The sequence below is a fragment of the Astyanax mexicanus genome, chromosome 1 (assembly GCF_023375975.1).
Source record: "Astyanax mexicanus isolate ESR-SI-001 chromosome 1, AstMex3_surface, whole genome shotgun sequence".
Classification (NCBI taxonomy): Eukaryota; Metazoa; Chordata; class Actinopteri; order Characiformes; family Acestrorhamphidae; genus Astyanax; species Astyanax mexicanus.
In genome coordinates, this window is record NC_064408.1 from 117729649 (window position 1) to 117757224 (window position 27576).

General features: G+C 40.2%; 1 protein-coding gene across 1 annotated transcript in view; it reads right to left on the reverse strand.

Moving 5' to 3' along the window:
- The window catches only part of eif3ha (eukaryotic translation initiation factor 3, subunit H, a), a 109784-nt gene that overhangs the window by 38495 nt on the left and 43713 nt on the right, over positions 1 to 27576 (reverse strand). Inside the window, exon 3 of the mRNA XM_022679881.2 lies at positions 1491 to 1658. Within this exon, the coding sequence (XP_022535602.2) occupies positions 1491 to 1658 (168 nt within the window). The remainder of the gene's footprint in view (positions 1 to 1490; positions 1659 to 27576) is intronic.

A 27576-nucleotide genomic window follows, 5' to 3' on the forward strand; every position in this document is an offset into this window, starting at 1 on the left:
TTTTTTTATTGCACTAGTATATGAGCATTTTGCCTGCTGCCTGAAAAGACTCACATACTGACCACAAACTGATATAGCTACTAATCATGATACAATGATGCAATATGGTCAAGAGCAGAATTCTGGCTACTAATCAGCATTATTGATAATACAGTTAATAAAAAATTATTGACAATAAATCATACAATGGATAAGCTGACTTTGCACTTCTCATTTACATCAACAGCTTCTAGTTTATGCACCTCAGTCTAAAAGCTAGATGTTGTCCTTGGGGGAAACATTGATGTATGAACCGCAAAAGCCTCTGATTGGCTGATTTCGACCCCAGCTGCTACTCACTAAGGAAACTGATCAACACTATTGATAATATTGTTAATACAAAATATTGGCAATGAATCTGACATGATGACCAGCCACTAAATTAAAGTCATCTCCTTGTTACCTTCCAAGGATGTTCCTCATAGGTGAAAACATCAATTAATAAAGCAGAGAAGCCTCCCATTGGCTCATTTCTAACCCTATCTGCTGCATATTAAAGACCCTCCTCCACATGCTTGTTTTCAACACCCCAAACAAGCTGATATTGAGGCTGGATTTACTCTTTAATCTCCACGTTAGTTTTGATACGGATATCCTTTAAGAAATAATTCAGAGGCTATCATATTTTTCGCACTATAAAGCACAGTTAATATTCTTTAAAAAGTGTCCCTTATAACCTGATGTACCTTATGTATGAAATTTACCAGTCAGGTTTTACGGAGCAGTAAAAACAGGGTGAGTTTTCAGTGAAGTTTCTCCAGCACTAAGGCTGGAGCAGTATTAGCATTAGCCAATACTGAAATACTGCCGTTCAGAGGTGGGTGTATTGGACTATAGTCTGTGTGTTTACTGTTTTCTGTCAACACTGCTAACCCCTGTTCCTTTCTATTGCTGCTTAAAATGCACCTCAAATGATGCGGTCTCCTTTCAGAGCGGATGAATCCGATTGCAGGTTATGTTCAGTCAGAGAGAGAAAGGGAGGGCGCTCAGTCAGAAACTTCACTCTTTCCTTTCTTTGTTTTTATACTATGAGTGAATGGAGGAGCTACTGAGCTCGAAGTTTCCCCTTCTGAAGTCTCCATTGCTCCACCAGCCACTCGTGTTCAGTAAAACTGAGCCGGACCCTCTTTTAGAGGCTGTACGTGTGACATAAGTACGTAAAGATGCGTGACGTGGCCAGAAGAAGAACTTCCAGTGAAAAGAGACCAGACACCCCAGTTTTTAAAATGAATATATAATAGGCTTAGCAGGGATGGTCATTTCAGCACACTGGTACCATTAAACTCAATATTTTATCCCTTCTCCAGTCAGAAATACTTCTGATTTCAGTTAAGAAACAAAATAATATGGACTGCCAGTTAATAATCAGCTATAAAGTGGGAATTGAACCTTTAACTATTAGTGTCTGTTTAATAAACCACAGCTCTCTCTCTCACACTGTACCGACGTACCGTAAATAAGCACCACAGACTCCTCTATGGCGTGCTGATAGCTGAACTGGGAGTCCAGCAGAGCTCGGCTGACGAAGGAGCCGTAGTAGGTGGACTGGTACCAGCCGACGTGAAGGTGGTCAATGTTGACGTGACGGAGGCTCCTCATCATCTCCATCTGGTACTGAACTAAACCACAGAAAGAAAAAGAAAACACATACAGAAAGAGAGTGTTAATATAATGTATGGACTGAATGTTTGTAATGCCCTGATAAGAAACACCACAGGCACAAAGAGAAAAAAGAAAGTATTAATTATTTTATTACATTTTCTCATCGTCAGCCAAAAAAACAAAGACATCAGAAGAGTTTTTTTCCTCCCCTTTAGTAAACACTTCAAACCCAGCGGCACATAAAGAAAAATTATGATATGCTCTGCGTGTGTGTGAGTGTGTGTTTGAGAGAGATAGCAGAATGTGTTAAACCATCGCCAAAATGTACATAAAACTGCCAAACTAGAAATAAAAAATTCTGCCAATTTCATTTAACGAATGAATACCCATTTAACATATTCTAATAAATGTTTATTCCTAATAATTAGCTAATTGTTTGGCAGCAGTGTAATACTTAACATATACAGGCAAATACAGGTCAGCAACTTCATATAAATGTTCACATTAACTATGAAAACGATGGGTAAAACAAAATGTCAAAAAACAAAAAAAATTGTATTCCGATTAGATTTTAATCAGCAGGCAGAATTTACACTTGGCAGTCAAATGAATCTCTGGTAAGTTAGACTAAAATCTGATTGCTGTGATGGACAGAAAACGCACAGGCCCACTCAAGTTATACGTTTAGGCAAAGTACTGTGCAGGGTGCGTCTCAAAACTCTCCAGAGAGAGTTTAGCTGGAACACAGTCTGTGCTGTTATCGTTTATCCTGTTAGCTAGCGTTATCAGTCTGTGCTGTGCTGTTAGACTGTTAGCCAACATTAGCGCTTAGTCCATAAGCTAACAATATCAAAAACTAACTAGAACTTCAATCTCTCCGTTTTTTTTTATCATCAGTACTGAGGTTAGTTAGTTCACTAAAAACAGCTGTACTGACACAGTATCTGTACTTACTCTCTTAACACCTCTAACAAACTAAGTACTTCTAAACCTCATTTTCTTCTTCCCCTCCTTCACTCCTCTATCCTATTATTTCCCTTTTTTACCTTTAACTTCTACTACTTTTGTACTTCGCGATTGTAAGTCGCTTTGGACAAAAGCGTCTGCCAAATGTAATGTAACTAGAGGCTAGTGTATCAATCTTGATAGTTATTTAAAAACAGGGCTGGGTATCAAAATAACTAAAAGGCATCAAAATTGGGGGCCTATTTTTGATACTTTGCATGAAACGTGCATTAACGCACTCCCTCGCTCTGTGTCTTGCTGACTCGTGCTTTTTTTCCCTCTCACCGAGCTCTCTCGTGTTGTGTCTCTCGCTCTCACCTTCGCTGTCTTTCCCTCTCTCGCTCTGCCTCTCCCTCTCACTTGCTCCGTCTCTTCCTCTCCTCTCTTCTAGCAGCTAATGCTAATGCTCCAACATTAGTGGAAATCTGTAAATCTTAGCTTACTGTGAATAAACAATCACTTTACTCAATTAAGTTTTTATTTAACCCAAATGAACAGTTTACAGCAGGGCTATTTAATTAGAATTCAGCACTGTCCAGTTGGACAAAATTGCCAGTCCAAGGTCCGGACGTCGCCATTTTTAACTTGTGTTATGATTCAGTCCTTTCCTGTGTATGTTATATATAACTATATATATATATATATATATATATATATATATATATAACTATATATATATATATATATATATATATATATTATATATATATATATATATATATATATATATATATATATATATATATATATATATATATATATATATAACATATATATATATATATAACGATGTCTGGGTCTGGTCCACCTATTAGTGACCTCCCTCTACCACTAGTAATGCCCCAACACACAAGGAGGGTGAAGACTAGCACATGCCTCCTCCGATACATGTGAAGTCAGCCACCGCTTTTTGTTAAACTGAAGTAGCATCACAGCGCACTCTGAGGATAGCGCAGCGACTCGGTTCTGATACATCAGCTCACAGACGCAGCCTTGTGCTGATCGACATCACCCTTTAGTGGCGTAGAGAGGGAGCAAAAGTAATTGTTTAATTTACTTAAGGAACACACAACCCCCCTGTTCCTACTTTTAGTTACTAGTTACTAGTGTTGCATAAAATGCGCCTTATAGTCCGGTGCGCCTTATATATGAAAATAGACCAGAAAATAGTTGTTTATTGATAGTGTGCCTTATTATACAGTGCGCCTTATAGTGGGGAAAAATACGATATACAAAAGTATCCACACCATGAAGAAAGAGGAGAGTTTGAGTGTATTAAGATTTGCCATAATTTACTTTGGCAACAGTTGGTCATTATAGTTCATACGAGAGAGAGAGAGAGAGAGAGAGAGAGAGAGAGAGAACAAGCAAGAGCGAGACAGCGAGAGAGAGAAAGACAGCGAGAGAGAGAAACAGCAAGCAAGAGTGAGACAGCGAGAGAGAGAGAGAAACAGCAAGCAAGAGTGAGACAGCGAGAGAGAGAGAGAAACAGAGAGCAAGCAAGAGTGAGACAGCAAGCGAGAGAGAAAGAGAGAGAAACAGCAAGCAAGAGTGAGACAGCGAGAGAAAGAGAGAGAGAAACACAGAGCAAGCAAGAGAGAGAGAGAGAGAGAGAAACAGAGCAAGCAAGATTGAGACATCAAGAGAGAGAGAGAGAGAGAGAGAAACAGAGCAAGCAAGATTGAGACATCAAGAGAGAGAGAGAGAGAAACAGAGCAAGCAAGAGTGAGACAGCAAGCGAGAGAGAAAGAGAGAGAGAAACAGCAAGCAAGAGTGAGACAGCAAGCAAGAGAGAAAGAGAGAGAGAAACAGCAATAAAGAGTGAGACAGCGAGAGAGAGAGAGAGAGAAACACAGAGCAAGCAAGAGAGAGAGAGAGAGAGAGAGAGAGAGAAAAACAGAGCAAGCAAGAGTGAGACAGCAAGAGAGAGAGAGAGAGAGAGAGAGAGAAACACAGAGCAAGCAAGAGTGAGACAGCGAGAGAGAGAGAGAGAGAGAGAGAGAGAGAAACACAGAGCAAGCAAGAGTGAGACAGCAAGAGTGAGACAGCAAGAGAGAGAGAGAGAGAGAGAGAGAGAGAGAAACACAGAGCAAGCAAGAGTGAGACAGCAAGAGTGAGACAGCAAGAGAGAGAGAGAGAGAAAGAGCAAGCGAGAGAGATTTGTCAGCACTGGCAGGCTGAAGGTGAAGGGGGGACAGGCGTGAACTTTAACAAGGATTTACTCGGGAAGTGCGTGACGAGAGCCGAGAACAGCTCACTTTCCACCAGAGAGACGAGAGAAACACCGGCAGCACAGACCAACACAGCTTCAGACAAACAACCAGCACACCCAGCAGCTCCGCTCCACACAGCACAGTCCTCTCTCTCTCTGTAGCTGCTAAACCCACCCTCTCGTCTCCAACAGCAGCGCACGAACCCCCCACCTGCATCTGACAGCACTGAGGACGAGTCTGAGAGAAACTTATCAGAAGCTTCTGGGAACGGCCTGATCCAGTGTTCTCGCACATCCTGCCACCACTCATACAATAAAGAGTACATGGAGAGACCACCAAGAGTGAACCAACACTCGCTCGGTGCAGGTGGAGGGATAAGCTAACTCCAGGCAAGCTAAGCTTTCACAACAACCTCCTTTGAAAGTTGAAGCAAAATGAGAAATTTGGGCCAAAAAAAAAAAAAAAAAAAATTTTATTTAATTTGCCCTTTTCTTTTCTCTGAAACAATTTAATCTACAATTTAAAACATCTTTCAATCAATCAATCAAATTTTAATTTAACTTGGGAAAAACATTGAGGGTGACCCTCATTTACAATGTTGCCGAGCATTTATAACATCAAAGGGATTGAAAACAATAATAAGGAATAAACCTAAAGAAAAATAATAATAAAATAACGTACTAATTCTAAAACATTTAATATATATAAATAAAATATATATATGTAAATCAGAAAATTCTGAAATACCATAAAAAACAAATTGTAAGTATAAGTAGTTTTATAAGTAAAACACTTATAAAATATAAAATAAGTAAAAAGAATAGTGAAAGTAGTAAAATGTTAAGAATGATAAGTCATAAAATGAATAATAGAACTAAGAACAAAATAGTTCTATAACAAATATAAAACATTAAAATAAAAAATAAAAGTTATAAATAAATATAATAAATATTAAAATAAGAAAATGTCATTAAAAAAATCATAAAAAAAATCAAACCACTTACCTTTTTAAAATCCCAACAGACATACAAAAAAAAAAGACATTTACGTCAAAAAAATGCTACTTTAATCATTTTTAATCCATTTCAGCAGTGCCGTTCTAGTCACACATTTAGCTACAGTACCTCAGCAGAGGCATTTTTTTCCTAAATTTACCCTGAGGTGTTTTTAAATTTTAGTCTTGATTTTACCTCAGTAGTGCTACTAAAGTCTTAACTCTACACAGAGAAAAGCAGCCAGACCTGGTAAGGCTAACTTAACTCAGCTAGCTAACATTACTATCCTTGCCCTGTAGAGTTCGTATTTTTAGTTGGGAAAGAGACTTTTTATAAAGAAGATCACCGTATCGTAAGGCGCACCATCAATGAACGTCTATTGTCTTGTCTATTTTCATACAAAAAGCCCATAGTCGGATTATAAGTCACTGAACCAGTGCAATTTTAGTCATGAATTTACCTCACTAGTGCTTTTTTAGTAGAGATATTTCTTTTGTCGTTTTTGCTTATTATATTTAATTTGCTAATATTCAGTACATCCCTAGTCTGGACTTTAATAGCAAGTGTGAAATGTGCCTCGGACCACAGTCCTGAAAAAGTCCCAGCTGTACAATTTCACCATCAGCCGGGTCCAAATAAATCAAGTGGATAGCAAAGTATAGCAGCAATAGTACAAGGATACATTGGTAAGGTGATGAATGGTACAGTAAAGATGCTCTGGGCAACGTTCTACTGAGAAGCCCGGGGTCTGGGCTACCTATACAAATAATAAATGTTACAAAATCATTTTAAACTATTAATATCTTACCACCTTCAGACAGCCTGTACCTGTTTTACCTTATCTTATTTATTCTTAACTTTTATTTTAGTTCTTCTTTTAGTTTTATTATTTCCTTTTTTTATTTTGTTTCCTTATTTTATTTATGTATTATTATTATTATTATTATTATTATTATTTATTATTATTATTATTATTATTATTATTATTATTATTATTTTATTTTATTTTTTTTTACAGCTATTATATTATTATTATTTTAATTGTTATTACTATTATTTTTATTATTATTATTGCTTTTATTTTTGTTAGTTCATTTATTTATTTGAATTTTTATTGTATTATGTACAAGTTAGTTTTAGCTAATTTAACTCATTTTTGTTGTAAGTCTTACTTTCTTTTGATCTTAATTTTGTTTTCAATTAAACCGTACTTAATTGCTTAATTTTATTTATTTTTTTCTATTTTATTCTAATTCTACTTTTATTTTTTTTAACAATTTTAATATTTTATTTACTGCTATTTTACAATAATTAAATGTAGCTTTTATTTTCTCTGTTATGTCGATCCCTGTTTCTGTAAATGCTCGGCTACATTGAAAATGAGGGCTGCCCTCAATGTACATATGAGTTCAAATAAAGGTTGATTGATTGATTGATTGATTGAAATAATAAATGTATGCCAAAATAAGTCAGGTAGACTCTTTCAGGACAATAATACTCCCTTTACGACTGAATATATTGTTATAGGAATTATATTATTATAGGAATCTGAAGTCAAGGCCTCCAAATTTGAATGATTTTCATCCAACTGAGCATCTCAAGAAGCAAGTGGAGCTTCTTCAAATCAGACTTCTAAAGTTTTGCAGCCAAATTATTATTTTTTTTTTGTTTTTAAGAAAAAAATACAAAAAAAAATCTAAATTCACACCAAGCTGGACTATATCCTGAAGAACTGGGATCTAATCGATTCATGTTGTCACACATTCCAAGATTGATATTCTTAGAAGCGAGAGCAGATGGAGGAGCGAGAGAGCACGAAAGAGGAAGCCTGAGAGAAGAGGAATGATGATAGAAAGCAGCGAGCGAACGTTTATCACGCAGACGAGTAGAGAGAGCGAGAGCAGCGAGCGATGAAGCCCAGAGGATTCCTTTTCCACCGGATGAGAAACAGAAAAAGGGATGGAGCTGGTCTGGGAGAACAGACTGCACACCCAGCGCGAGAGCAGCGACTTTCTCCTCGAGACGCGAGAGAGAGAGAGAGAGAGAGAGAGAGAGAGAAGAGTGTGACAGCAGTCTGACAGGCATTTTAACATTGAACAACTCTACTGGGAAGAGCATCTAAGCGGAGCCGAATAAACCAAAGGCAAACGCTGGCGAGAGGAAGGGAAAAGCAAATTCCAGAGAGATGAACGCACGCCAGCAAACAACTTTAGCACAATTTTAATTTCACTGGTCATGTGGGGCACTTTAAACACGCTTGCAATTCAAATACCTACATTCTACACAAACAGCCCAATGAGAAAAGCTTTTATACTGTTATGAATAACAAAAATAAATAAATAAATAAATAAAAACTCTAAAAGGTGGTCCACACTAGGGGTGGCTCTAAAATAATATCACGATATTTCAGGGTATTTTTGCGATAACGATATACTTGGCGATATAGGAAAACAGAAAAATAATTAACTACTTTCAGGAATATAGTATAACAGCATAATCATGTGGCAAAATAAATAATATAGCATAAAATAATATAATGCAGCAAAAAATATTGCAGAATATTTAGTGCATGCATATAAACTGCAAACTAAAACAATTATACAATAAATACACCTAAAGCTTCACAGTAAATAATAATAGACTACTTTTAAGACAGAACAGCCCTATTATCACGATATGGATTTTTAATATCATGATATTTCTGTGTCATGATATACTGTATACGGTATAATATTGCCCACCCCTAGTACACACTATTCAATTCCTTTATTGACTCATATTAGTGTATTAAGTGTTATTCAACACACCATCAGCTGATTTTCCCCTATCCCCATATTATCATAAAGACTGCAGTTCTGTAGGCCTCAAACACTTTAAAAGCAAAACTCCACTTAGATCAATTAAAAGACTATATAGAATATATTAGATTAGATGATCAATATGAAGAGTAAATAACATTAAATTTTAGGTTTATAAGCACACATCTTTAGACAGTTGCATGTAAACTAAATATACTAGTGCATCTAAAAAAAAATGAATATCATTGAAAAGTTACTTTATTTCAGTAATTCAGTTCAAAATGTGAATCTCATATTATATAGATGTATCACACACACAGAGTGATCTATTTTAAGCGTTTATTTATTTTATTGTTGATTATTAGGGCTTACAGACAACGAAAACCAAAAAAATCAGTGTCTCAGTGGGCAGTAGGGGTGGGCAATATGATATCATATACAATATATCGTGACACAGAAATATCATGATATTAAAAATCCATATCGTGATAATAGGGCTGTTCTGTCTTAAAAGTAGTCTATTATTTACTGTGAAGCTTTAGGTGTATTTATTGTAAAATTGTTTTAGTTTGCTGTTTATATGCATGCACTAAATATTTTAGTTCTCCTATATCGTCAAGTGTATCGTTATCGCAAAAATACCCTGAAATATCGTGATATTATTTTAGAGCCATATCGCCCACCCCTAGTGGGCAGTGTGCCAAGTCCTGCTGAAAAATGAAATCTGCATGTCTATAAAGGTCGTCAGCAGCAGGAAATGTGTTATATTAAGTCTAAAGTCAGTGCAGTGGTTTTCTGGGAAAACCCTACAGCACTTCATGCTTCTCTCTGCTGACAGCTTTTATGGAGATGAGGATTTCATTTTCCAGCAGGACTTGGCACACTGCCCACACTGCCTAAAGTACCGATTAGTCTTATAGGATAATTTTTTTCTGAGACACTGATTTTTATAATAATCATAATCATCAACTATTAAAAAAAAGAAAACACTTAAAATAGATCACTCTGTGTGTAATACATTTATATAATATATGAGTTTCACATTTTGAGATGCACTAATAATGTTCCTTTATGGTAGAAATTGTGAGGTGTTATCTTGTGAGAGTCACACTAAACACTAGCCAGCATGCTCATGGCAAGGCGACATGAATTATAGGAGTTGAAGCGAAGACTAATTGCGGGTGCATGGGATGGATGGGATGGAAGGGACAGTCACAGTGGATGTCAGAAGAAGACTGGGCATGTAATGGGTCTACAATTTATTAAAACAATACTACCCATTAAAAAAAAGAAAGTAATTCACATCCTTTCCTCACCAATGGGATGTAGCTAGACCAGTACCGTGCCCAGGCTTGACCTGAAATTGGTCCAGTCTCCACGGGGGAAATAAAACCACGGCAAACACACCGCCTCATATCAAACAAACAAAAAAAAAATCTCTGCAAATATCTCTGATCGGGCCGGCGTGTTTACACGGGATGAATAAGGCCCTGAAATTGGGCCAGGCCGGACGAGGCCTGGTCAGATGAGCATGCTCGACTCATATCTCCCAGAGGACATCAAAAATGTTTGATGTGGAAAGACTCTTGCCGGCCTCAGCAGAGCATAGAGGAGTGCACGCTGCTGCAGCGTTCACAGAACAACGCAGAGAAAGGCGAGACTAATGCATACTGCTCGCCGCTGTGTGTTAAGTGCAATTTCCATTTCCGACACGGCCGCGTAATAACACTATTAGACTTTCTCACCTACTGTTTAGTTGGCACTCCAATCTGAGCTCCCCAGAGCTGCGAGAGGGAGCGCTCCTGTGAGAGAAGCACCTTCCTCCTTCTACAGGAGGCTGAAAAACATACATTTACTGTATACGGCCCAGCACAACGAATGGGTGCCATTTGCTTGTTGTAACTCATGAAAATTAAATTTATTTTATCTTTTTATTCTTTTTTGAATCATCTAATAACACATGTATTTAATTACTCAAAACATGTTACAGATCGAACTTTGCTTCATTTTTTACAAGGTTTCTAATCCAAAGGTGCTTACAAAACTCGTCACATTTAAAAAGCATTTTTTGCTAATTTAATTCTTTAATTTTCTCTCAAGAAAATTCAAGATTTGAAGTCACACTGCAAAAAAAAAAAATCCATCTCTGAAGGATTTTAATAATTATATTTCATGGCAAAATTTATAGTTAGTTTTTTCAGTGTTCTAAGTAGTTTTATTAATTTTTAAACTCAATGTATAAGACAATATGTTTAATAATAAAATGTATTTTAAAGTTATCTTGTGTGCACATTTATACATATAATTTCCTGGGGACACAAAAGGCACTGATTATGCGGAATATGCCATGTAACACAGACGGAAACATGGTTTGGACATATATCGGACAATTTTCAACCAAAACATTCGAATTACTGATTACAGCATCTGTGTGGAGCTAATTGTCAGAGCTCTTTGGTCACTGGAAAATACAGTTTATTTAACTGCTAGACAGAACTACGAAGCCGGTACACACAGGTGAACATATCTATTAATGACCAGTGATAACTAATCATGACTCTCCTCTCTGAAATGTTGATGTTCCTGACTCAAAATCATATCTTTGTAGAATGTGTATGACTAACATGTCGCATAGAGAAAAAATTGTTCACAATATTCAAAAATGTTGGCGATATTATTGCATATGATACAATATGGCACACCCCTAGGTAGGGCTGCGTGATACATCGTTTAAGCATCGTCATTGCGATGTTGTGCTTGTGCACAATAGTCACATGCAAAATTAAATCAAACACATCATGTTGCAATGCTTTGATTCTTGACACAAGAAGCAGATAGTTTCAGAGCGCGAGCAGTCGCAGCGGCCACTCCGGAAGCAAAACACGGTGCTTTTGTTTGTTTTTCTGTGTAAATAATCCGATCTGAACTCGCAATCATGCAAAAGTTCGCTATGGGAACAACTTACGACCGACAGACCCTGCTAGACCTGCAAAATCAACAAAAATCTGTACTTACAGACGGTCTACGAGCGGAGCTACGCGCGCTAGGCCTGCTAAGATCCGCGGCATTTCCTGAGGCTGCTAGCCGGAAGAGGTCTCTCCGCAAGCGTTGCGCGAGGAGCCGAAAGCGCGGTAAGAGAGCCGGAGTCCGCGCTAAGCTAATGGCTAACTCCAGCCGGCCAGCGGTTCCATCTCTCCTTCTCTCCAACGTTTGCTCCCTGCCGAACAAGATTGACTATCTCCGGCTCCAACGGACATCCCAGCGCGAGTTCAGAGACTGCTGTGTGTTCGTTTTCACGGAGACGTGGTTAACGGACTCCATCCCGGACTCCGCGATTGAGGTGAGCGGCATGCTAAGCTACCGCGCGGACCGCGACGCCAGCCTCTCGGGCAAAGTACGTGGAGGTGGGGTGTGTGTTTACATCAACACAGCATGGTGTAACAACGCTGCGCTGATCTCCAGCTACTGCTCGCCGCTGGTGGAGTTTGCTGTAGTCAGAGCCAGGCCATTCTACCTGCCCAGAGAGCTTAGCAGCGTCTACATAATAGCAGTGTATGTAGCACCCAGTGCTAATGCTAACGGTGCTAATGCTAACGCTCTGCAAGAACTGTACACTGTTATCTCCAAACTCCAGAACTCACACCCCGACGGACTGTTTATTGTTGCTGGTGATTTCAATCACAGTAATCTGAAGGCTCTGCTGCCCAGCTTTCACCAACATGTGGATTTTCCAACCCGTGGAGCTAACCTGCTCGATTGTGTGTATACTAACATTCCCGGTTCGTACAGAGCAGAGCCCCGCCCCCACTACGGCTACTCTGATCATATTTCTGTCATGCTCATCCCAGCATACAGACAGCTCATCAGACGTGCCAAATCAGAGAAGCAAGTTACAACCTGGCCTCCAGGAGCCATCTCTGCTCTTCAGGACTGTTTTGAGCACACTGACTGGGACATGTTCAGAGAAGCTGCTACTTCTGATGACTCCATCAACCTGGAGGAGTACACAGACTCAGTGACTGGCTACATCAGCAAGTGCATTGAGGATGTTACTGTCTCCAAAACCATCACATCCCGCCCCAACCAGAAGCCGTGGATGACTGCAGAGGTGCGTGCGCTGCTGAGATCCCGAGACAAGGCCTTTAAGTCAGGGGACAGGGCTGGCCTCCGAACAGCTAGAGCCAAGCTCTCCCGGGGGATCAGAGAGGCAAAGCGCACCTACGCAAAGAAAATCCACGCCCACTTCCAGATGCACTGAACTCCTTCTACGCAAGGTTCGAAGCACAGAACTACACGACAGCAAGGAAGACTACACCTCCTCCAAACGACCAGGTACTGTGCCTGTCCTCAGCTGATGTGCGGAAAACTCTACTCAGAGTCAACCCACAGAAAGCCCCAGGACCAGACAGCATACCTGGCAGAGTGCTCAGAGGATGTGCAATCGTGCCGACGTGCTTCAAGACGACCACCATCGTCCCTGTGCCGAAGAAGTCTCAAGTGTCCTGCCTTAATGACTACCGTCCCATTGCACTTACTCCCATCATCATGAAGTGCTTTGAGAAGCTGGTCATGAGGCACATCAAAAACCAGCTCCCGTCCTCACTGGACCCTCTGCAGTTTGCGTATCGTCCAAACAGATCAACAGACGATGCCATCTCTACTGCGCTCCACCTGGCTCTCACCCACCTGGACAACAAAGACTGCTATGTTCGAATGCTGTTCATCGACTTCAGTTCAGCATTCAACACCATCATCCCTCAGCATCTGATAGGAAAACTGAGCTTGCTGGGCCTGAACTCCTCCCTCTGCAACTGGGTTTTAGACTTCCTGACTGAGAGACCACAATCAGTCAGGATTGGAAACAACACCTCCAGCACCACCATACTGAGCACCGGCGCCCCCCAGGGCTGTGTGCTCAGCCCACTGCTGTTCACTCTGCTGACTCATGACTGTACCGCAAAGTACAGCTCAAACCACATCATCAAGTTTGCTGATGACACAACTGTAGTTTGCCTCATCAGCAAGAACGACGAGTCAGCATACAGAGAGGAGGTGCAGTGGCTGACGGACTGGTGCAGAACCAACAACCTATCTCTTAACGTGGATAAAACCAAGGAGATGGTTGTTGACTTCAGGAGAGCTCCAGGTGTCCACCACCCGCTGAACATCAACGGCTCTGCTGTGGAAATTGTGGATAACACCAAGTTCCTCGGTGTTCACATTGCAGAGAACCTCACCTGGTCCCTCAACACCAGCTCCATAACCAAGAAAGCCCAGCAGCGCCTCTACTTCCTGCGGAGACTGAGGAAAGCACATCTCCCACCCCCCATCCTCACCATGTTCTACAGAGGCACTGTAGAAAGCATCCTGAGCACCTGCATTACCGTCTGGTTTGGGAATTGCAACACCTCAGACCGCAAGACCCTACAGCGGATAGTGCGGACAGCTGAGAAAATCATCGGAGTCTCTCTTCCCTCCATCACTGAGATCTACACCACACGCTGCATCCGCAAAGCCACCAGCATTGTGGACGACCCCACCCATCCCTCACACGGACTCTTCGCTCTGATGCCGTCCGGCAGAAGATACAGGAGCATCCGAGCCTCCACTACTAGACTCTGCAACAGCTTCATCCACCAGGCAGTCAGACTTCTCAACGCACAGAGACAGAACTGAACTGAACCCCACCCCACCCACCACTCACCCAACACACTCACACAAAACTAAACTGTACACCCCACCCCTTTACACAAAACTAAACTGTACACCCCCCCCTTTACACTCACAAAGAACTGAACTTCACCCACACACACACCCAGTCAGCACACAGAGGCTGATATGACTTTATTTGTTGCACTCTTAAAAACTATAAACTCTACCTCAGTAACTGCTGTGATTATATATGTTCTATATGTTACAGTATGTCACACATCTCTGCACCTTATCCCCACTATACACTTTATTATACCGTATCGGTACTGCACTGTCCTGTCTTTAAATTTTCTCGTCTTTTGTATTTATTGTATTTATTGTTATTTAGTGTTATAATTTTATAATTTTATGTTGCACTGTCGTCACTCCTGCACTTTATGTTGTCTATTGCTTGTGGTTCTATGTTGCACCATGGTTCCGGAGGAACGTAATTTCATCCCACTGTGTACCTGTACTCAGATGTAATGACAATAAAAGCCTCTTGACTCTTGACTTGATACACAGCGCCGTCTCTGTCTCTGTGTGAGTGACAGGCTGCTGCTGCCTGAGAAGCACGAGGGGATGCAGGAGTAAACACCAGGTAACCGCATGGCGGTTGCTGACCTCATGAGCCATGGGCTTTGTTCAATATCGTGATGTATATCGTCTAAAAAAATAGAACATCTGCAATGTAACTTTTTTTTTTTAATATCGTGCAGCCCTACCCCTAGGCATCAGGCCCTGGTCTTAGTCTAAGACACTGAAATCAGTCCGTCTTTAAAATATACAAAAGCAAAACAACTTCCTCCCATCAACTGTGATGTGAAAACTTACTTTTTGTAATCTACATTCAACAGCAGGTGAGTGGCAGTCTCCTCATCATGAAAATAAATAAATGAATAAAATAAAAAAATATAAATAAGTATAAAAATCACTCCCCGTGGACAGCATATGGAATAAATCTTACCAGTGTGGTTTGCTTTGGTGATTGCACGCCTGCCCACAAGGCATAGCAGCTAAATTTACCATCACCACGCCTTGACAGTCCACGTCTGAATATGAATGAGGCACAGAGATGTAATTTGTCATGAAACTCTTGGTTGGTTTCTCTGGAGCAGAGCGTGGGGAGACATTTAAGACACACGCTGGAAGCCGGGCAAGTGATTCAAATCATCAAGCCCCCACAAGCCGGCGAAAAAAGAAAAAAGGAAAAAGACACGTTTCCTCTTCAGCTTGGGCCACGACAGAGACACGCGCGCAAAGTAAACAAACCCACTGGTGTCGAACAAACATTCCGATCTTCACGCCAAAAAGATGCCTTTGTGTATTAAAACGGCCATGAAATGACTTGACAAGCGTGATTTGATTCCAACGTGTTTCCCGACGTATTTCCCATTGAAATGGGCGCTGGGAAAAATCCAGCGTCGAGAGAACTGAATCGGATGTTTACAATACAACAGATCTGCCAAACACGTCAAGCGCGTTGCATGTAAACACACTTGGCAGGACACTCATACATATCAAGCTGAACGTGATGCTGGCCTTTCCAGACGAGGAAGGTCTGGAACTCGCTAAAAACACGCAATCAATTAATGGTTGTGGACTAAAAAAAGAAAGAAAAAAAAAACACAAGTAAAGATTGGCGAACCATGACTCCACTATGTCTGTTAAGTGCCAGCTTTCAACATCCCATCAATACAGTGACAGGTTCTACAGAGATACAGAATACACTAATTAATATAGAGTAAATTATAGGAAATATACAGACATGCCACAGCTACACATCATGGTGCAGAAACTAGTATTTTGCCACATGCCATAAAAGCTAATTAAAGCATCACTGTCCTGTGGCATATACTAGTGAATTAAAAAAAAAAAGATAAAAAAGCAAATGAAAACCAAAAAATTGGAGTATCAGAGCATTAGAATATTTTATAAGTCCATTTGGTACTTTTGGCAGCGTGGGCAAAGTGCCAAGTCCTGCTGGAAAATGAAATCCACATCTCCAAAAAAAAATAGTTATCAGCAGAGGGAAGCATGAAGTGATGTAAGATTTTGTGGGAAAACAAAACTGCACTGACTTTAGACTTGATAATAAAACACAGTGGATCAACACCAGCAGATGACATGTCTCTCCAAACCATCACTGATTGGTGGAAACTTCACTTGGACTGTGTGTCTCTCGACTCTTCCTCCAGACTCTGCTCCCTTGAAATGTAACATTTACTGATGATCATTGATTGTTTGGAGAGTCATGTCATCTGCAGATTTCATTTTCCAGCAGGACTTGCCCACACTGCCAAAAGTACCAATTGGTCTTATACACTATTCTAATGGTAGACACTGATTTAGGGTTTTTATTGACCTTAAGCCATGCTCATCAACAATAAAAGAAATAAACTCATAAAATAGATCACTGTGTGTTTAATACATCTATATAATATAGGAGTTTCACATTTTAAACTGAATTACTGAAATAAAGTACATTTTTAATTTTTTGAGATGCACTAATACATATCTGGACTATTGCATTGAATGTGGAAGTGACTTCTACCTTCTGACTTGCTTATCTGCTTGCATGGTCAATTTTAACCAGACGCTGTTGGTCACTACCACCCATCATTACCACCCACTGTGCTACTGTCCACTGTAGGTGGTAACAAATGCCTTCTGTGGCTTTTTTACTGGTGCACATTTGACACTGTGGATGGAGGAAAGTAAAATGACCACATGACTTTGTAAATTGAATATTCCATTCATCTGACAACATTGATATGAAATCATTAAAAAGTTACTTTAGTAATTCAGTTTAAAATGTGAAATTATATTATATAGATGTATTACACAGAGAGTGATCCATTTTAAGCGTTTATTTCTATTACTGTTAATAATTTGATGGTTTACAGTCAATGAAAACCCAAAAGTCAGTATCTCAGAAAATTTGAACATTATATAAGGCCAATTAGTTCTTTTGGCAGAGTATCAGATCCTGCTGGAAAATGAAATCTGCAGAAAACTCTAAAAAACAGGGTTGTGGCAGCTACCATACTCCATAGGAGCTGGAAACGCGCCCATGTATTCTGGGTTTATGCCCATTGACTGCCAATGGAATTATGTGGACACATACTAGTCATGCTTTTCCCTGATTGGTCAGCATGGCTCAGGTGCAGTGTGCAATATGCATAAAGATGAAGGCAGCTCAATTTTTCTCGGTCATACGAAACTGTGCCAATTTTTGGATGATTAATTTTCACCTAATGGACAGGCACTTTAATGGAGTGCGGCCATTGGTTGCCATTGGCTTGCTTACTTTTGGCTTTGACTGAAATCTCTGTATAGCTGCTTTGAGAATGTCTGATGAACTTAATAAATAAATAATGTGAAGCTTAAAATATTTTGACGTTAAATCTGAAAGCCATTCAGGATCCTTCCAGAGTGTTTTTCTTCTCTTTTGTGAAATATTTGACTAAACCGTGCTAACGGAGAACACGCTGCTATAGTGTATGCAAGATACATATAATAACTCCTATTTAAAAGACAGCCACTTGACTTACTACAGAGTTAACGAGCAACAGGAGGCAGAAATTTGTTGTGAGCGCCATAAATTATCAAAAGAGGAAAATGCTTAATAACACAGCTAATATGATCTAAACCAAATGGCTTTAATGAGCTTTTAACAGAACTGTCCTCCAGCAAAGGCCAATGCATTAGCATAAGGTTTACTGCTAAGTGCATCTGAACAGCTTCTATATTCTAATTATTACCATGGTAAGCACTTTTATCAATCTGATTTCCTGATTTCTTGCCCTGCGTTTTTATACTAACAAGTGACAGAGCGACAAGCAGCCATTCATTTTCAATGGGAGAACGAGATTCAGCAACCAATTAAACCAAATGGCCAAACAAATTCTTCAGACCAATAGTAGACACAGGGGTCTGAAGTCCTCAAACTTGTAGACCAATCATAGAAATAGGGGTCTGAGGTCCCCAACCTCTGTTTTCTTCACACCAATCGTAGACACTGGGGGTCTGAGGTCACCAACGTCATAAACCAATTGTAGACAGGCCCCCAACCTCTGCTTTCTGTAGACCAATCGTAGGCACTGGGGGTCCGAGGTCACAAACATCATAAACCAATCGTAGACAGGCCCCCAACCTCTGCTTTCTGTAGACCAATCGTAGGCACTGGGGGTCCGAGGTCACAAACATCATAAACCAATCGTAGACATGCCCCCAACCTCTGCTTTCTTTAGACCAATCGTAGACACAGGGCTCTGAGGTCCTCAAACTTCTAGACCAATCGTAGACACTGGTTCTTTTTGTTGAAGGGTGGGGTTTTATTCTTAATCAGACGCTGGGATAAGTGTTAAACACTTCCAGTTATTATTCAAGCAGTAGCAGGTCTTCTCACTAATAACACGTCATGTATCAGCATAGATAGTTAGCTAGTGGCTAATCTAGCCACCTACATACAGAGATAGTTGAGAAGCCACTGAAGAAAAAATAATAATAATTTTTCAAACAGAACAAAGAGAAGGGAGAGATGAGTGGTCTAGATGTCTAAAGCGCTGCCAATATGACTACGGTTCGAATCCCAGTCATGCAGCTTGCCATCAGCTGCTGGAGACCTGAGAGAGCACAGTTGGCCTACGGTGATGTCGATTAGCACAAGACGTCTGTGAGCTGATGTATCTGAACCAAGGTGTTGGAAGCATGTGCTAGTCTTCACCCTCCTTGTGTTGTGGGATCACTAGTGATGGGGGATATAGAGCACAGTAGTAGCTGAATGGGTGGGACAATTGGCTTAGCTAAATTGGAGAGACAATAGGGTAAAGCTTAAACAAACAAACAAAAAAAACAGATAGAAGACTGGTCTCATGGATATAAAACTAGATATTACGTACTTTGTACACTTTGCCCACACCCAAACGCATTAGCAGCCTCAAAACACACCAACAAAGAAAAACTTTGAGCAATGCAGGAGATTTATCGCTGCCTGCTAGTGTGAATGCAGTGTTAGAGTCAAGAGAAGATGGTTTTGTAGACTAAATTTAGCTCAAAAAGGGGCACCCACAGTTGCTTTGGTCAGAGTCATCCTCAGAGTCATCCTCGCTTTGGTCTTAAGGTTCGCCCCTAATGCAAAAAGACCCCCTAGCCGCCTCAAGTCTTTTGCAGAGCTGTAGCAAATTGCATAAACACAGCGCGAATCTTGCTATTTTCCAACAATACGCTAATTTATTCCCTTGATCTTCAGTCAAGACAGGAGCTTCGTTTGAAGCGAGCGAACACGCGAGGCAGAGATTGCAGCCTATTGCATTCCATCGCAGGCACAGCTGAAGAATTTCCATTGAGGCGGTGTAATTCAAAGGCTTTTGTGCGCGACAAGTGGCCGAGAGTCAAAGTCAACCCGCCCCAAATTACTTAGACTCTGTAATACTACCTTGGGAAGAAAATTCATTTCATGATGCATTGTGCTCTGCTGCCATGCCTCGAGTACAAAACAACGACGGAGTGGGAGGCAGGGAAGTCATTAAACCTGGACGAGCACTGACATTTGATTTGTCACCGACTGTGCTGCAGAATTCTTTACTTGCCTAAATTCGCCATTAGGGCACAGCAGAGAGCCCCTGTGCACCGAGTGACATGGGTAATAAGTGCTCGTGTCAAGCCGGACAATAATTCAGCACCTATATTTCATGCAATGTGATTTTGCAACGGCAGAGCAAGTGCAAGGTTCGCTAGCGTTCGACGGGCAGGCCTGCCAGACCTGAATGTGGTTACGATGTCCGGGAATTGCACACTGTTACATGCATGAGGTGTGAGGTCATTTGTGAAAGCATTTGTCATACACTGGTAATCCTTGGTGGCTTTTTTATATGGGGAAAAAGACAGGCGAAGGTAGGATATCAGATGCTTGGACAAGAAAAACGAGCTATTATTGGGTGCTGTGGAGTATTTGGATAGACTTGGATAGGCTTATGATGCAGAGCACGCCGCACACAGTGCCATTGTGGTGCCATTTCGTTACACACCCACTGCCACCCATAGATTATCCATCTCACATTAAATAACAGCGAGAGTGACTCAGTCTACGACGCAAAATATCAAATGTAAAAAGGCCATGGTTTTAACCAGCACAACACGAACGCAAAGATCTACTGCTAATCTACTTAATGTCAAAGGTACATTCTTCAGTGCCTTCTATACTTCAGCACCCCCCCACTCCCCACCAACCTCCCACACACACATTTATACACATTCATCCACATACATGCATCCATACATGCATACATGGACGGATTCCGAGATCATCCATTCTGTTATAAACAGGCTAGTATATCACCACTGGATCTAGTCCAGGCCTGACGTTCTCGTCAGATATTCAATTCGCAAAGGCGCGATGAATAATTCATCTTTTTGGGAATCCTTGAAATTTATAGCTCAGAAAACCACTCCAATTTCCACAGAAGAGCAAAAATGGCACACAGACCTCCTCCTCGCAGTTTTCCCCAACACCCAGCAAGAGCCACACTACCACCAAAAGTCATTCTTCTTCGAGTCATATGCGTCTCAAGGCCTCGTCTGTTGAAACATCATAAATATCACACAAGCAGGACCACCGACTGGAGCCGTGACTCAGAGAATTAAGCCCAAGCATAATCATATTCATTCAGGTGGATCTAAAACCAAATCGCAACAGATAAACATCATCAATTCAAGCTGGGTCCTGAGAGGAGCAATCCTGGCAGAAAGGGCCACCACCGTGCCGAAAGACAATGCTACGGCGGCAGCCGACCTTGGTGATGAGAAACGAAATGGAAGTCGCGATGCATTATGCATGGGTCCCTTCACACCGCCCAACTGCAATTTTCTAATTTGATATGGGAGCAGGGCAATAAGGTGCGTGCGATGTTATCACACTGTGGGCCAGAAACCCTGTTTCTATGAAACCACCAGTGGCCAGATTGGGATCTGCGTTTCCACTGACCGCTGCTGCACTAGTAGATCAAACACAGATCCATCAGCATTCAGGAACTATGTATACACTCTTAATATAACACAACGCCTTTGGTTTGGTTTCCTGGTCAAACATACATTTCATCAAAGGACATATGGCCTTACAGGACCCCCATAGCCTTCAAGGCCAATGGGGTCAGGGCAAAATTTAATAAACGTTTGTTTTTTTTAAAGACTTAAAAGACTGGAACTTACCTAATTTGGTCTAATTAATAAGCTACATTTTCAATTAAAAGAGATATATACCTGTTGTTATGCAAGTTATAATAGGTCTATGAGCTATAATGATTATATGAATATATGATTACACAAAGAGATCTCACCAGCTATATTTTGTTGCCAATGTCAAACCCTTTCAGAAGGAGCTGTTTAAGAGCTCCGTCACTGTTAATGCAAATAAGCTCTTCCTGACTGTGTCACGTAAACGCAGAGCATTTACAACACATTAGTGTTAGCTTGTGCTAAATGGCAAAACACAAACTTGTTAATGATTAGATGCACAAAACTCATCTCCCTCATCTGCTGACTTGCCAGACTTGTACAGATCCCTCCCTAAGACAAAGTCTACTACCTAACATGCTGTGTACTGACTAAAGGTTCTCAACCAAAACAACAAAGAGCAAATCTACAAGTGATCTAGTGTGTGGGACTCCGATGGTGTTTGATGGTGAGGGATGATGCCAGAGTGGTTCTATGCACGTTACCATATCACATCACAATAAAGGAGCATCCAAATGAGAGCTCAAGGAGGCATATGACAATTCCTGACAGCAAACTCTTTCAAGCTGACTCTCAGAAAACAAATGAAGGGATTTTTTTTGTGCTTGGAGTGTTTATAGGGACCCAAGTAAAAAAAAATACAAAAAGTACGAAAAAAGGTTGGTTTGCATAATATGTCCTCTTTAAGGGAATAAGATTGGAAGTGTAGGTAAGTCTCCAGATACTATGTATGTACTGCTTTTCATACAAAATTACACCTGGTATGGCTTCCTGTTAAATCAAGAGTCTTAATCATCAGGTCTCAGCCAATGAAGCCCATACTGCACCGATTTCCAACACCAATCCAATTCAATTTTGAAATCCAATTAACCTTACATAAAAAGAGTATCCTGTGCATGTATCCGGATTTCCTAACATACAGCTTTTCATCCAAGGTGGAATGGGCAAAGTTCTGGTTTGCAAACCTAATTTTGAACCAATTTGCCGCGTTTTTACCAAAGAAAGAGTACTAAGTTCTCCAGCAAAAATCGTGACAGCTGTGGCCGTGTCTGTTTGTGCAGGCCCTCCGTTGATGACTTAGGACGTGATGTTATGATGGTAAAAAACTGGTGGAAACACTGGCTTGATCGCTGAAAAGCACCACGGTTCTTATAAGCCCGAATGGAACTGGTTCAAGAACCAGAGTTCTTTTAAAGGAAAAGCACCAAAAACAGCTTGCTAATTGTGATAAAGCGTTATCCCACAACTACAAAAAGTAGTATAAGACACTCTTTATGGGTAGTGTTGGGCGATTGGTCTGGAACACCAGATTAAAACAGCAGGAAAGCGAAGATTTTTCTTTAGTCCCGTCACCTTTTTATTGCCAGCCACCACGAAGAGGAAAAAAAATATATTTACAGCGCGCAGATACGTACAAAAAAAAAATAAATTAAATTAACAAGAAAAACACAAAAGTAAACAGCCTCTCAACAGAGGAATAAGACCCAGACTGCGAAGTCTAAAGTCTAGTATAAACCATGTACATCCCTTCAACCAGGTTTTGCTTACTTCAGCGTATCTAGGGAAGAAGACCCCTTACCTCCATTTTAAGAGGGTATATATACAGGTAGCCCCGCCCCAGAATATACCAATAACAATTACAGGTAAAACAAACAATTGAAATACTTTCGAAATCACCGAAAGCATTAAATACATAAACAGGAATGCCATACTTATTCAATAACAAGAATATTAACAATAATAATAATAATGCATAATTATATACATAACTATTACTATACATGTTCAGTTTCAGGTCTTTTCCTTCCCCTCCCCTTCTACAGAGGTTGGACTCACCCAGGTAAGTATAAGGCACAAGTTAATCCACTGGTACTCTTTTAGGACCCTGAAGGTAAGTATAAACAGTGGTATGCAGTAACAGGTAAGTATATATACAAATATGTATTTGTAATAGGTAGGGGTAACCTACATCATTACACTAATAAAATGTGGTCTGAGTTTTATTATTAGTATTATTTAGTCAAAACTAGACATAGGATTGAGCTAAACTAAACCAAACTAATACACAAAAGCTTCTGCACTGTTACAGCCTTTAATTGAGCATATTAAACATATATCCTATTGCAGGCTAGAAAAAAGTAAGTGAACCGGAAATAGCTTCCAGTATGAACTACATGTAGTATGTATGTGCTGTATCCATACAACACAACAACACACGACATGCCTCATAGACTTCGTAGCCAATGGAGACCATGCAGCCACGCTTTCCAACACCAGGCGAAATCCAATTAACCTGAACCATAAAGGCATGGAACCTTGGTTTTCTCGAAGGCTGGAACTTACCTTGTTAACGCCGAGTCCGTATATGCCAGGTCAGGCTAGCTTCGAGGGAAGGCATGCGGTGCAGTGCAATGATCCAATCAGTGATTTTTAAGAAAGAAAAAGATCAATAAAAGCCTGGACTATAAAGCCAACTGCACAAGAGATGCAGGCCTTAACCACAACACAGTGTTGGAGATCATAGACTAATGCTGAAAGCTGATGGCAACTTCGGAGAGAGACCGCGAGCAGTCCAAAACCTTTCACTGCGCATAAAGTGTGGGAAGGAGCAGAGGAAACCCAGCCAGGGCCCGGTTAGACGGCCGACGCTTTAGATTTCTAGCCTGGCTGCTCTTTTGCCAGGATGTGGAAGAGGACACGGAGGCAGTTAATCATCCTTTCCTGACCCCGTCTCACAGTGCCACCCAAAGAGACTTCAAAACCCATTTGGAGCCTCGGGATTTGTCCAAACGGTTCACACATTCTGCCCGAAACAGACAACGCGACGGCACAGCAAAGAACTTTAAACACTACAACATGGACTTTCCCACAACACTGGCTTCATCATGTCGTCTGTAAACACAGAAGAGGGGAAAAAAAGCTTAAAAGGTGAAAACCACCACAAGAGGCTGGTCTGGGTTGGAGGCTAATTGATTCATTTGCATTTAAAGGAGTACCGAATCCATGAGTCAGTCTTCACTGAACCTCCATGACTACAAAAGACATAAAAACACGCTGTACTAAACGTAAGCACAGGAAAATGTGGGGTAGGCAACTAGAGTTTTGGCAAATAACAGCAATTACTGCGACTGGAGCGTAGGCAACATCATAAACTATAAAGGGATATTTTCAGATTTTCATGTCTGTTCGAGTTGCATGTAAAAGGTAGGCATTGAATCATTTGGATGTACCTGGATTTCTGCACAGATTACTAGAGAAAATAAAGCCTGAAAAGACATTTAGTTCGGAAACTAAAATTACACAAACAAATCAATGTGCTATTCACTGATTTTAGTGAGCATTTGAGTAAACATTCACAGCACAGGCTAGAAAAAAAGTAAGGGTCGTACTATATTTTATAATAAGTGTCCCTAATGAATGTGATTAATGAACACATTAAAAACCCATGTAATAACAGTGTAACTGAAGATAAAATTTGAATTGTTAGATTGATTGATAAGAAAAGCACTTTTTGAGATGTGCAAATATGTTCGGGTGCATCTCAAAAAACCTTTCATTAAATAGAATTAGAATTTAGTTCAAAATGTGAAACTCATTTTATAGATGAATTACACACAGAGTGATCTATTAAGCGTTTTTTTCTTTTATTGTTGATTACGGCTTACAGCCAATGAAAACCCAAAAATCAGTGTCTCAAAAAGTTTGATCAACTGGTACTTTTGGCAGTGTTGGCAGTGTGCCAAATCCTGCTGGAAAATGAAATCTGCATCTCCATAAAAGTTGTCAGCAGAGGGAACAATGAAGTGCTGTAAGATTTTAAGGGAAAAAACTGCACTGACTTTAGACTTGATAACAAAACACAGTGGATCAACACCAGCAGATGACATGTCTCTCCAAACCATCACTGATTGTAGAAACTTCACACTAGACCTCAAGCGGCCAAAGCAAGCCAAATAAAATGCAAAAATTATTGATGGAAAATGACCTTTGCAAGATCGAACTGGGAAACGGTGTTTTAAAGAAAAGCACATAATCTATATACTGAGAGGGCTGCTCTTATGTTTAGAAACTGTGAAGCATGGTGGAGGGAGCATCACGGTTTGTGGCTACTTCGTAGTCCTGTACACCTTACAGTCATTGAGTCGCCAATGACCCAATTCAAAAGAATAAGAAAATAAGAGCACTCTTTTATAACGCCCAGCATCAAAAGATGCATCAAAAGAAAAATGACTATAAATAACTGCCCTATCCTATCCTAAGTCAATATTTATCTCAACATGCATTCTAAATAGCAGACAAAAGTAAGACTTATTGTGCAGTCCATGCTACTGAATAATTAAGTGACGTGCAGGAAATGTAACATTAAGGAAGAGTATATACATAAATCGACCCATATTTGACTCTATTTTCTGTTTAAACACGCACCGCATTATGAGCAGCATGCGCCACATGCTTATGTTCACTGCATAATTTGTGCTCTATAGGATAAAAGAACATATGCTACAGATGTTTGAATGAAGATAATTGGAAAAATAAATGTAAAGTAGCAGCACGGCGGCTCTGGATTGCCTGCTTAACAGATAATTGGGGGAAAAGCAGCTGGGAGAATGACGATTGCTGCTGGACTTGGTGGACCTGGCCTTCGTTTTTCGGAATTACTTTGTCGCAACCAAAAATACGCAACCGTATATCATTTGTTAATCATTATTGCAGGATTGCCCTTTCGCAGAACACTGCAGGGGGCAAATGAGCCTGTAACAGATGTTCCAGGTGAGCGTGTCGTGGGCGTTTAGGTGCAGGAAGACAGTCGAAATCAAACTGTGGGTTGCAGTGTGGGGATGAATGGGTTGGAAGGAAGCTCCAGCAGTGCGTCAAGACAGTAAAAAAAGGAGCTAATTTTTAGATCCAGTCTGGTTTTTCTTCATTTGAGAGCCTGTAATTCTCTAACTGGAGTTCTGTACATGCAAGTTAAGAAGCTTGAATCACAAGCACTCCAATTGCCTCTAGCAAATTTCAGTTGAAAATCAGACTAGTTTCAAAACTGATTGATATGCCCTACTACAGGGTTCATACACTTTTTAACCACTAAATTTCCATGCTTTTTTTTAAGACTTTACCATGCCTTTAAGGCAAATTTTCATGACCAAAAAATCAGTGCAGACATGGGCAATAAAACCAAAAAGCAAAAACCATAATCAAAATTGATTACAGTAGGCCTAAAATGAACCTTATAAAAATGTTGACACACAATATTTAATAATAAAATGTGTGTCAGATGCTGAGAGCTCCATTGTGTAGGGCTAAATAACTGAATTAACTCTACTGATGTATTTTTTACGCTCAAAATAGATTTTCTCCATCGATAAACTGAAACACAAAGATTTGTAGACCAAATTTCCATGACTTTTCCAAAACTTTCTGGGTATTTTTATTTTTCCAAAACTTCTCCAGGCCTGGAAATTGCCATTTTAGATTCCATGACTTTTCCAGGTTTTTCATGACCGCAACTAACAAATTCGTTTAGATAACATTTGCAACAGATAATTCAGGCGAAAAAATGAATGGAAAAAATGGCTAGAATTTAAGGTTAGATTAGCAGATTTAAGCAGATCAGAGAAAGCACTGCTTCAAGTATTTGTATCAACTCTGAATAGGAAAACCCTATAATATAAGTGTTTCTCCTCAAATATGGTGGAGGGAGCATCATGGTTTGTGGTTGTTTTGTAGTCTCAGGTGCGGTCCACCTTACAGTCATTGAGGCACCCATGAATTCAAAAGAGTAAGAACAGTATTCCGTCAAAATGCCCAGAATCAAAAGATATATCAAAAAAAAAAAATTGCTGTCCAACCCAATGTCACTGGTTATCTGAACAGGTATACCGTCTAAATAGTAGAAACAGATTTATTCTGCAGTCCACGCTACTCAACAATTAAGCGACATTCAGGAAATGTAAGACTGATTGTTGATATCCTTTGTAATTTTCTGTTACACATGCA